The 12,386-nt window shown below is 37.4% G+C and overlaps 1 protein-coding gene across 3 annotated transcripts in view; it reads left to right on the plus strand.

Moving 5' to 3' along the window:
* Positions 1-12,386, plus strand: part of LOC149779370 (uncharacterized) — an 85,847-nt gene that overhangs the window by 38,943 nt on the left and 34,518 nt on the right. For all 3 annotated transcript variants that reach the window (XM_089940002.1, XM_089940000.1, XM_089940001.1), the window contains exons 6-7: positions 134-259; positions 8,291-8,405. In XM_089940002.1, the coding sequence (XP_089796128.1) occupies positions 134-259; positions 8,291-8,405 (241 nt within the window). The remainder of the gene's footprint in view (positions 1-133; positions 260-8,290; positions 8,406-12,386) is intronic.

The raw sequence follows: 12,386 nt of genomic DNA on the forward strand, positions 1-12,386 counted from the left end.
TTAGAATTAGAATCATCAAATATATAGCAGGTGAAGAAGTATTATGCAAACACTGTCAAACAAATTTAATGTCATAGTCAAATGCAGCAGTATTATGCATACATTGTTAGATTGCTTCCATTTTATCTTCCAGTACAGATCCAGATTATGGAGGGGGTAATGTTTTATCAAATGGGACATTTTCCAAGATATTTGCACCTGGTCTACGGCTTGGTTGGATTGAGGCTCCAGAAAAGATTATGAGGCATCTGGAGAAATGGTACATGATCTTACCCTTTTTGATTGAGTTAGGTTGGGTTATGATAGTATGTAATACTCAGATGAGCATTGTGGCACCACAAACGTTATAATGCAATCCATCTCACAGTATATAGGTCCTAATGCAATCCATCTCACAGTACACCACTCCCTTGATAACTCGTGCACATCGGGGTCCAGAAACATCGATCGCACTATAAGTGAGGCGCGAGTTATCGAGGGACCTATAAAATAAGCCCAAAACCAATAAAGTAATTGACGACATAACGGAGAAATAACGGGGGGTGGGGTAGGCAGATTATACTGTTGAATACTCACTTTATAATCGTTCTGAGATTAACTGTTAATAAATATCTCTTCATAACGGTGTACTTTATTATTTCCTCATAGGACAACATTAATTTCAGGATAAATTACAGTATATTGAGGCGATCATCGAAAACATTATTCCACGTGGTTTCCGTTTGCTTAACGTGTACCACTTAACACATTGTGTACTATGTCACTAATTTTTATGTTGAATTGGATACATTCTAGTTTTATTGTTTGATCCAAATTAGACGTTTTTTTAATATACAAAAGATCGACTCTTTTCGAGAAACAGTGTCGATCGAATGATAGATAGATAGATAGATTTGAATGCGATAGAAGTAAAATGGAAAACACAAAAAAACAAGGGTTAATCAGTACTAACATATTTAATTGGTCTACAAATTTAAAACTACTTAAATTAGAACAAGTTAATACTTGCCGTTTGTGCCACGCTTGACAAATATCAATTCACTTTTTGAAAAAATCAGTTATATTTTTTTGTGCGTGTTACTCCCTGGTTTCTCTGCCGCTGAGCAAAATCCCTCAGATTTCTCAACTGCATGAGCTTTACGTAGTCAACATTTTGGGTCTCCAGCCACCTTATGGCAATATCAAAATATTGGATTGCTTCCTGTGCAGAGGGGTGGGGGGGTGCAACATCTGCGTCTGCATCACTTTCAACACTTGTGGTACTCCAGTTAGAATCGTCTTCTGCTGCAAATTTGTTCGCTATAGAAATAATTATAGTTTCATCTGACATGTATTCGGCTGTGGGGCAATCATTGTCAGCACAAATCCACTCCTCCATGTCAAGAGAAACGCCCATCTCAGGACCATGAGTCTGTACGAATTTCTCCCAAACAGCCTCGGCATTAATGACATCAGTTTCACTGAAACATTCGAAGTCACTATCATTGTCTTTGTCTCAGTTACTGTTTTGCTTTACGTCAAAGGCAGCTCGAAGACCCTTAATCCAGCACCCGAGGTCTCTTGTAATCGATTTTTTTTTTTTGCGACAAACACTTCCCCAAGTTGTTGATGAAAACAAAGCCAGCATGTACATGTAATTAGGTTCTCACAGAAGTACTCACGGGTTTCGATGTGACGGTCGATTGACTCCTTTCATGTTTTCAATGAACAGAATATGTTGTGATTATAATGTTTACACTGAAACGGAATTAAAGGATTAGAACGTGACTTTCACACAGGAAGACGTTTAATTGGTATTTATTTCATTCTCTGTTGCCACCTGTTAGCATTTACCAGAAGTTTTCAATGATCGCTATTTCACCACACTGTTTATTTACAGTATACTGACAACTATTTATCATAAAAACTTACATAATATATGATATCTTTAAACAGGGGTCTTGCTAGGATTTTAAAACTGGGTCTTTCTGCCTCTGAATTCAATCACTAAATATCAGTACATTTTCTCACTCGGCCACCAGTCAAAACCTTTGAACTAGCCGCCTAGCTGTTGCATCATGTTCTTTTTTTTTTTTTTTTATGTACTCTTATAAAATGGCAACAGTACATCAAAGAGTCGTTCAGTCACTGAATTCTGTCATTGTAAATATCAGCACAGTTAACTGATCAACACATTTTCCCACAAAGCAGGTGGCTGAAACAGGACCGGCAAATCTTTGAATTTTCCCACGCACCTATTACATGCGTACAGAGGACTCCCGCCTCAGTGATTTTCTAGGTCCCAGATCAAAAATTGGCCTCCAAATACGCGTAATTAAGCGTTTTCGAGATCTCTGATATTAATTCTTCTTTAGAACTTGCAAATTTCAAAATATGGATTATATTTTTACGGGCATTAATCACCATTTTCGATGATAAAACGAGCAATATATCAAGGTGTAATTTATCAATTCTTATCGTAATTTTTTCATGTTCAGCATATTTTAAAGATATTTTTAAATACATTTTCTCTGGTAAAAATCAGGAGCCAAGACGGACACCGCGTTATAAGCGCGATCATGAGTTATCCGGGCGCGAGTTATCGAGGGAGCGGTGTATATAGGTCCTGATGCAATCCATCTCAGTATATACGTCCTGATGCAATCCATCTCACAGCATATAGGTTCTGATTTAATTAATCTCATATTATATAGGTCCTGATGCAGTTAATCTCACAGATTATAGGTCCTGATGCAATTAATATCACATTATATAGGTCCTGATTTAATTATTCTCATAGTATATATGTCCTGATGCAATTAATCTCACAGATTATAGGTCCTGATGCAATTAGTCTCACAGTATATAGGTCCTGATGCAATCTATAACACAGTATATAGGTCATGATGCAAAAAATGTCAGGGTATATAGGTCCTGATGCAATCTATTTCACAGTATATAGGTCCTGATGCAATCCATCTCACAGCATATAGGTCCTGATGCAATCCATCTCACATAATATAGGTCCTGATGCAATCCATAACATAGTATATAGGTCCTGATGCAATCCATCTCACAGTATATAGGTCCTGATGCAATCCATCTTACATATATAGGTCCTAAAATGCAATCCATCTCACAGTATTTAGGTCCTGATGCAATCCATCTCACAGTATATAGATCCTGATGCAATCCATCTCACAGTAAATAGGTCCTGATGCAATCCATCTCACAGTTAATAGATCCTGATGCAATCCATCTCACAGTATATAGGTCCTGATGCAATCCATAACATAGTATATAGGTCCTGATGCAATCCATCTCACAGTATATAGGTCCTGATGCAATCCATCTTACATATATAGGTCCTAAAATGCAATCCATCTCACAGTATTTAGGTCCTGATGCAATCCATCTCACAGTATATAGATCCTGATGCAATCCATCTCACAGTATATAGGTCCTGATGCAATCCATCTCACAGTATATAGGTCCTGATGCAATCCATCTCACAGTATATAGGTCCTGATGCAATCCATCTCACAGTATATAGGTCCTGATGCAATCCATCTCACATATATAGGTCCTAAAATGCAATCCATCTCACAGTATTTAGGTCCTGATGCAATCCATCTCACAGTATATAGATCCTGATGCAATCCATCTCACAGTATATAGGTCCTGATGCAATCCATCTCACAGTATATAGGTCCTGATGCAATCCATAACACAGTATATAGGTCATGATGCAATCCATAACACAGTATATAGGTCCTGATGCAATCCATCTTACATATATAGGTCCTAAAATGCAATCCATCTCACAGTATTTAGGTCCTGATGCAATCCATCTCACAGTATATAGATCCTGATGCAATCCATCTCACAGTAAATAGGTCCTGATGCAATCCATCTCACAGTTAATAGATCCTGATGCAATCCATCTCACAGTATATAGGTCCTGATGCAATCCATCTCACAGTATATAGGTCCTGATGCAATCCATCTCACAGTATATAGGTCCTGATGCAATCCATCTCACAGTATATAGGTCCTGATGCAATCCATCTCACATATATAGGTCCTAAAATGCAATCCATCTCACAGTATTTAGGTCCTGATGCAATCCATCTCACAGTAAATAGGTCCTGATGCTATCTATCTCACAGTATATAGGTCCTGATGCAATCCATCTCACAGTTAATAGATCCTGATGCAATCCATCTCACAGTATATAGGTCCTGATGCAATCCATCTCACAGTATATAGGTCCTGATGCAATCCATCTCACAGTATATAGGTCCTGATGCAATCCATCTCACAGTATATAGGTCCTGATGCAATCCATCTCACATATATAGGTCCTAAAATGCAATCCATCTCACAGTATTTAGGTCCTGATGCAATCCATCTCACAGTATATAGATCCTGATGCAATCCATCTCACAGTATATAGGTCCTGATGCAATCCATCTCACAGTATATAGGTCCTGATGCAATCCATAACACAGTATATAGGTCATGATGCAATCCATAACACAGTATATAGGTCCTGATGCAATCCATCTCACAGTATATAGGTATTTCACTGAGACTTATAGGTCATGATGTGCATTTCACAGTATACAGGTCCTGATGCAATCCATCTCACAGTATATAGGTCCTGATGCAATCCACAACACAGTATATAGGTCCTGATGCAATCCATAACACAATATATAGGTCCTGATGCAATCCATAACACAGTATATAGGTCCTGATGCAATCCATAATACAGTCTATAGGTCCTGATGCATGTGTGTGTGATTAGGATATTTAGCATAGCTTTAACAATTTTTCATTCAAATCGCTACGATGTCTGCAGTATGGCAGTTTATAGTGATGTCTAGCACTGGGGCATCATGCTGCAGACATAAAGCATGATGTCCCACACAGTCACATTATCCTGACACCAGGCCGACCAGTCCTAACACAAAGTCTTAATGCTGATTGCCTAGCAAGACAGCTGTTAGTACCATTTTTGTAAGTCTTTGGTATGACTCAGCCAGGGATCGAACCCACAACCTCCCGCTTCCGAGGCGGATGCTCTAACCACTAGGCCATTGGAGCGGTCACAGGTCCTGATGCAATCCATAACACAGTATATCGGTCCTGATGCAATCCATCTCACAGTATATAGGTCCCAGTGCAATCCATCTCACAGTATATAGGTCATGATGCAATCCATAACACAGCATATAGGTCCTGATGCAATCCATCTCACAGTATATAGACTTTTGGTCCTGATGTAATCTATCTCACAGTATATAGGTATTTCACCGAGACCTATAGGTCATGATGTGTATGTCACAGTATATAGGTCCTAATGCAATCCATCTCACAGTATTTAGGTCCTGATGCATTCCATCTCACAGTATATAGGTCCTGATGCAATCCATCTCACAGTATATAGGTCCTGATGCAATCCATCTCACAGTATATAGATCCTGATGCAATCCATCTCACAGTATATAGGTCCTAACGCAATCCATCTCACAGTATATAGGTCCTAATGCAATCCATAACACAGTATATAGGTCCTGATGCAATCCATGTGTCAAGATGTCTATTGCATTGAAACATTTGTGTCATGATATTTATAGCACTGAGTCCTGTGTCATGATGTATCTTGCACTGAGACCAATGTGATATATGTATTGCACTGACACCTATGTGATATAATGTGTATTGCACTGAGACATGTGTCATGATGTGTACTGCACTGACACATCTGTTGATATAATGTGTATTGCACTGACACCAGTGTGATATACTGTGTATTGCACTGAGACATATATGTCATGATGTGTATTGCACTGACACCTATGTGATATAATGTGTATTCACTGACATCTATGTGATATAATGTGTATTGTACAGACACCTATGTGATATAATGTGTATTGCACTGACATCTATGTGTCATGATATGTATTGGATTGAAACCTATGTCATGATATTTATTGCACTGAGACCTATACATCATGATATATGTCATGATGTGTCATGATGTGTATTGCATTGAGATGTATGTGTCATGATATTTATTGCACTGAGACCTATGTGTCATGATGTATATTGCACTGAGATGTATGTGTCATGATATGTATTGGATTGAAACCTATGTCATGATATTTATTGCACTGAGACCTATGTGTCATGATGTATATTGCACTGAGATGTATGTGTCATGATATTTATTGCACTAAGGCATGTGTCATGATGTGTATTGCACTGAGACATGTCATGATATTTATTGCAACGAGACATACGTGTCATGATGTATATTGCATTGAAACCTATGTGTTGTGATGTGTATTGCACTGAGACCTATGTGTCATGATATTTATTGCACTGAGACCTTAGATAATGTGTCTTGATGTGTATTGTCATGATATTTATTGCACTAAGGCATGTGTCATGATGTGTATTACACTGAGACATGTCATGATATTTATTGCAATGAGACATACGTGTCATGATGTATATTGCATTGAAACCTATGTGTTGTGATGTGTATTGCACTGAGATCTATGTGTCATGATATTTATTGCACTGAGACCTATGTGTCATGATGTATATTGCACTGAGATGTATGTGTCATGATATTTATTGCACTAAGGCATGTGTCATGATGTGTATTGCACTGAGACATGTGTCATGATATTTATTGCACTGAGACCTATGTGTCATGATGTGTATTTTATTGAAACTTGCCATGATATTTATTGCACTGATACTATGTGTCATAATGTGTATTGCATTGAAACCTATGTGTCATGATGTGTATTGCATTAAGACCCATGTCATGATGTGTATTGCACTGAGACATATGTGTCATGATATAAACATATGTGTCATGATGTGTATTGCACTGAGACCTATGTGTCATATATGTATTTCACTGAGACATGTCATCATGTGTATTGCACTGAGACATATATATCATGATGTTTATTGCATTGAAACCTATGTGTCATGATGTGTATTGCATTGAGATATGTGTCATGATATATGTATTTCACTGAGATATGTCATCATGTGTATTGCACTGATACAAGTGTCATGATATTTATTGCATTGAAACCTATGTGTCATGATATTTATTGCACTGAGACCTATGTGTCATGATGTGTATTGCATTGAAACCTATGTCATGATAGTTACTGCACTGAGACCTGTGCCAAGATCTTTATTGTATTGAAACCTAACTGCCATGATATTTATTGCACTAATACATATGTGTCATGATCTGTATTACATTAAAGCCTATTTGTCATGATATTTATTGCACTGAGAGCTATGTGTCATGATCTGTACCGCATTGAAGCCTATGTCATGATATTTATTATCATGCATGGGTATGTGTGGTAGTTCATTCTGGCATACATGTATGGGTATGTGTGGTAGTTGATGCTGGCATACATGCATGGGTCTGTGTGTTAGTTGATGCTGGCATACATGCATGGGTATGTGTGGTAGTTCATTCTGGCATACATGTATGGGTATGTGTGGTAGTTCATGCTGGCATACATGCATGGGTCTGTGTGTTAGTTGATGCTGGCATACATGCATGGGTATGTGTGGTAGTTCATTCTGGCATACATGTATAGGTATGTGTGGTAGTTCATTCTGGCATACATGTATGGGTATGTGTGGTAGTTCATGCTGGCATACATGCATGGGTATGTGTGGTAGTTCATTCTGGCATACATGCTTCATCATTTCTTTTGCATAATTTAAGATAGAGACTTCCAAATTTGCCTTGTGTTTCTGGATGGTGTATAGATACTGAGAGTAAGATGAATAAATAAGAAATTACTTTGACTTTGTGGCTTCACTACTGATTTCATAAGCACTCAACCTGTCTTAAGCAGCCATTTTGGAAAGTGAAAATATCTGTAGCTGCTTAAAATGGAGTTTTATATCTTCAATATTTTATTTTTGCTTTAATTCAGACATCTTGTAATGTGATGCGCAATATCAGGAGCAGTGTTTAATATATCATATATACCCACCTAAAAGCCCAACTGCAAATTCACAGACCCAGATCTGATGTCAAATAATGTGCTGGCAAATCATAGACTATGCAATTTATTAGAGGAATCAGTAGAACAGACAGCATAGACCCTGATGTGCCAACACATTATGGAATGGCAGATCAGGGCCTTTGCTGTTTGCACTTGGATTCAGCTTATAAACAAATACACTTTTTAGGTGCATGACCTTTAAGACAGGTTTAACTGTATTTGTTTGAGTTTTACTTATGCAGTTCAATCACCTGGAGTGGCGGTGCATTTAATCACTATATGTCCAAGCTGATCGCTACTGCTTTACGAGAAGGGCTGTTGATGAAACATCTGACCCATCTGAGGCAGGAGTATGGGGTATGATTTTGGTTATATACATTGTAGCAAAAGACTCCCCTCATTGAACTACATTTAGCATTGTTCCCATTATAAGGAAATATAAGGTTGCCTTATTTGGGGATGCATTATAGGAAGGCTAATTAATAATGTATATATTTTAAGGAAAGATTTATTGTGATAGGGTATGTTTTGTCAGACTTCATTTTGATTGGGTATTTTTTGTTGGACTTCATTTTGATTGGGTATTGTTTGTCAGACTTCATTTTGATGGGGTATTTTTGACAAACATCATTTTGATTAGGTGTTTTTTGTCAAATCACACTACAGAGCACTTGATTTAGCTGAGATCTAAAACTAAAACAAAATATTAAACAAAGAAATAAAATTTATCAACCATAATGGATTCCATGACCATACCTGCACTATATCAGGGCAGTGTGGTACTGAGGCACTTTATAGAGATATTCCATTGTTACCCATGTTTCTCCTTTGAATTAATTCCCTAGTCACAAAGCTCTGCTGTATCTCGAATCAAATAATCACAGAAAGATGCAAAATTCTTCTTCCCTGTCTATTTTTATATAGATGAAGGTAAGAAACTCTTTTTCAAACAGTTCTGCTAACCTCCCCTCACCACCACTAGGTGGCTATGGTTGTTTACCAGTTTTTAGCATAACTTGTATGATATGCATTGTGTCTGATACCTCTTACAGAATTTAAGTTAACCTTATGAACTAATGACCAACTAATGGTATTAATTACATGCTGCAGTCTTTTGCAGGTTTTGTTGAATGTTCAGTGATGTCAATTTTTGTAGTTGTGGACTTTATTGTTTTCCTGACATTGTGCTTCAACACAGTATCAATGGTGCTCATTGTTGATTATTTATTTGCACACAATGCATGTATATTCAATTTGTTTAAGAAGGAAGTGTGGTTATTGTTATATTTAAACACTTTTCGGTTGTTTTATTTGAACACCACTGGTTGTTATTGTTTTCCTCTTTTTTATTTCATATAATAATAAAAAATATGTTAAGTGCAAGATTTTAAGTCGACAAGGACATGTATGTTATCAGTCTGTCTGCACAAAGTGGTCTTCCATTGTTGTTATTGCACTGCATGAACACTACAGAATTGTTACTTCCAATATTTATTTTTTTCCATTTCATTTCAGACAACATTATGTGTCAGAGTCAGTGATTCGTGTCTCTCTTGCGCATTGTTGTTCCAGTGTGGTTTTTATTATATGCGAATATTTTGAGATTATTTCTGATTTTTTGTTGTTTTCATTCTCATCATATCCGATAAAATAGCAATGCCAAATTCAGTGTGGACATGAATGTTATATGTTGCATATGCAGAAAGTGTTCATCTGCTTCTAACAACAGTGTAAGTGTGAAGTTGTCCAAGGAATTTGGTCCATGATTGTGCAAAAACGTTTGAAGAGACAGGTCAAGTCTTGGGTGAAAGTATGTGACCTCCAGTGGTGACTTGGAGTTATAATGAGTTATAGTGAGAGTACCCTCCTTTTTTTGGCAGACCAGGGTGCATAAATCCCGTTGCATGTTCCAGCATGACCCTAGGGCCTGTAAGCCTGGGCAGATCGGATATATTTTGGACATAGATGATCCGTTTTGCCATCAGTCCAGGCTTTATTACAACATTCTGGTTGCTGTCCAGCTGTCTGTCTGACAGTACTCCACAATCAGTGACTGAGAATCTGTCATTTTGATGTGCTGTATACTTGCTGGCTGCAACTTGGTTTGTACAGCTATACAGGGATCTGGATTATAAGTTGATCTGTTTTGCTGCAAGGATGAACCAGATGGTTGCTGAACTGGAAGTCCAGCTAACAACCAGTCTTCTGTTCACCTAGAGCAGAGCTGACAGGCCAGCTCATAGCTCGACCATCCATCCAGGTGATAGTTGAGCAGACTGGTCAACACACTTACCTGCCTTTCATACCTGTGTTATGACTCTAGGTTGTAAACTATGTAACAGAAAGACGAGAAACCAACACGTTTAGTAAAATCAACAGACAATATATTTGCCTAAAATACAAAATTGAAAATTTGTAAGACACTTACAGTATTGTGATTTAAATCCCAAATAATCATAAATGTCCTATCACAAGTCTGAAAGTATAGAAAGTTCTGAATGAATGGCCAAGTTTAAAATGTGCTAATGTAGCAACAGTCTTGAATGTGTTCATGTACCACATTGATACAATCCAGTAGGTCTTTGAATGAGTTCTTAATAATCCCAAAGTAGTGTTTTAGTTTGAATGTAAGTGAGCACATTGTAATTCCAATGAATAATTTAAATAATTCATTTGAAATTAAATTGGAACACAACTATAAACTCTGATCATAGATTTCCAGTGACTGATATAAAACAGAAATGAATAAATTGTTTACCAAATCCTATATATCCTAGTTTTAATTCACCTAAGACACAATAGAATTTCCTAGGGACAAAAATTAGGTAGGCATTAAACTCAATCACAGACAAAATTTAAGCACACAGTATAGATATACATAACATTAGCATGAGAAACTGTGGTGTTGTTTGGCCACTGATGCAAGCACTGTCACAGATCTTTATGGCTTATCCTTTGGGGATATATCAAACCATACACAGGGATGATGGCAGAACCTAGTCCCAGCCCCCACCAATTTTGTTCTGATTTTGACAGAGTACATAACGAATGAGAATTACTTCCCCAGTGAGTACAAAGATAACTTTGATCTGCTCTATGCATATCCTACATTGAAACATATGCAATACAATTTTAAAGTGGCTTGGACAAAATGTAATAAAGGGAAAACAAAGTTTTCCCTCCCCCTAGTCTCCAAACAGCTGATGTTTACTTGCCACCCCAAACACCTACAGGCAGTCTTTGGGTGGGCACAAGGCTCCTTCATTTTTTAACCATGTGGATCAACCTAATTCCCCAAGAATGAATGGAGAAGCAAAGCTGTTTCTCTGGAGCTTTGGTTTTCATTTGTACAGAAGGAAATCTAATTGTTACTTTACAAAATGGGCAGTGGAGATGGTGCATGACTCTCGAAGAATTTGCTTCATACTGTTTCTAGTATGCAAGATCAATGGGAATCTCAGAACCAGTCATAGACCTCAGCTGCTCATAAAATACACAGCCATCTCAAAGTTCAAAATGGCTTGATCGGTCTGAAATTCAGTAAAAGGGATTCATTTGTGGTCATTTTATAATTAACCAGTACATACTTTCATGTTCCTATACACGCCTTCAGTTTGGTTTCCAAGGAACCATTTATAAATTTCATGCTCTCCCATTTTGCCTCAACATCAGACAATGAGTTTTCACCAAGACCATCAACTGTGTTTGCTGCAACTTTTGATTGACCTTGTCAGTAGTTGTGGTGGCATATATAAAGGCAGCAATTACTTATCCTGTCACTATTACTTGGCTAATCTATTTTCATGCCAAAAATATACCATCCATATGATGTGAATACATCCTCACAGAGTGGAGATAAAGTCAGTATGACCCTTTGACCTTTTGCACACCACTCTGTCGCATAGTCGTGCACAGAAGGTAGATGTACCCATATGTCATTCATTTCACAGACACCATGCTGTACATACATCTGAAGCTGTGTGACCAGGAAATTATGCCTGTGGACAACTAATGTATTGCAGTTAGCGGTCTGTCTTTTTCTATGGTGTTTAGTAATCCTCAGTGTTACTATTGTCCATTCATTCTAGAAGTCGTATTGTAGCTTTTTGTTTCTTCCCCTTAGAACTTCATTATTTACAGGAATTTAGAAGCTTCCTCAAGTACTACCCGTGGTGGTAGACACTTTTACTTAATATATTAACTGAATGGTACGAGTAAGTCCCTATGTTCTAGGAACAATAACAGGCCTCGCTCAAATGTTGAGGACATCATTTCCTCCATAAATTTTATTTTCAACTTGATAAAATAATTATAACTTAATACAATGCTCCCATTGAC

The sequence above is a fragment of the Sinohyriopsis cumingii genome, chromosome 17 (genome assembly GCF_028554795.1).
Source record: "Sinohyriopsis cumingii isolate HCF-2022 chromosome 17, ASM2855479v2, whole genome shotgun sequence".
NCBI classification, from domain to species: Eukaryota; Metazoa; Mollusca; class Bivalvia; order Unionida; family Unionidae; genus Sinohyriopsis; species Sinohyriopsis cumingii.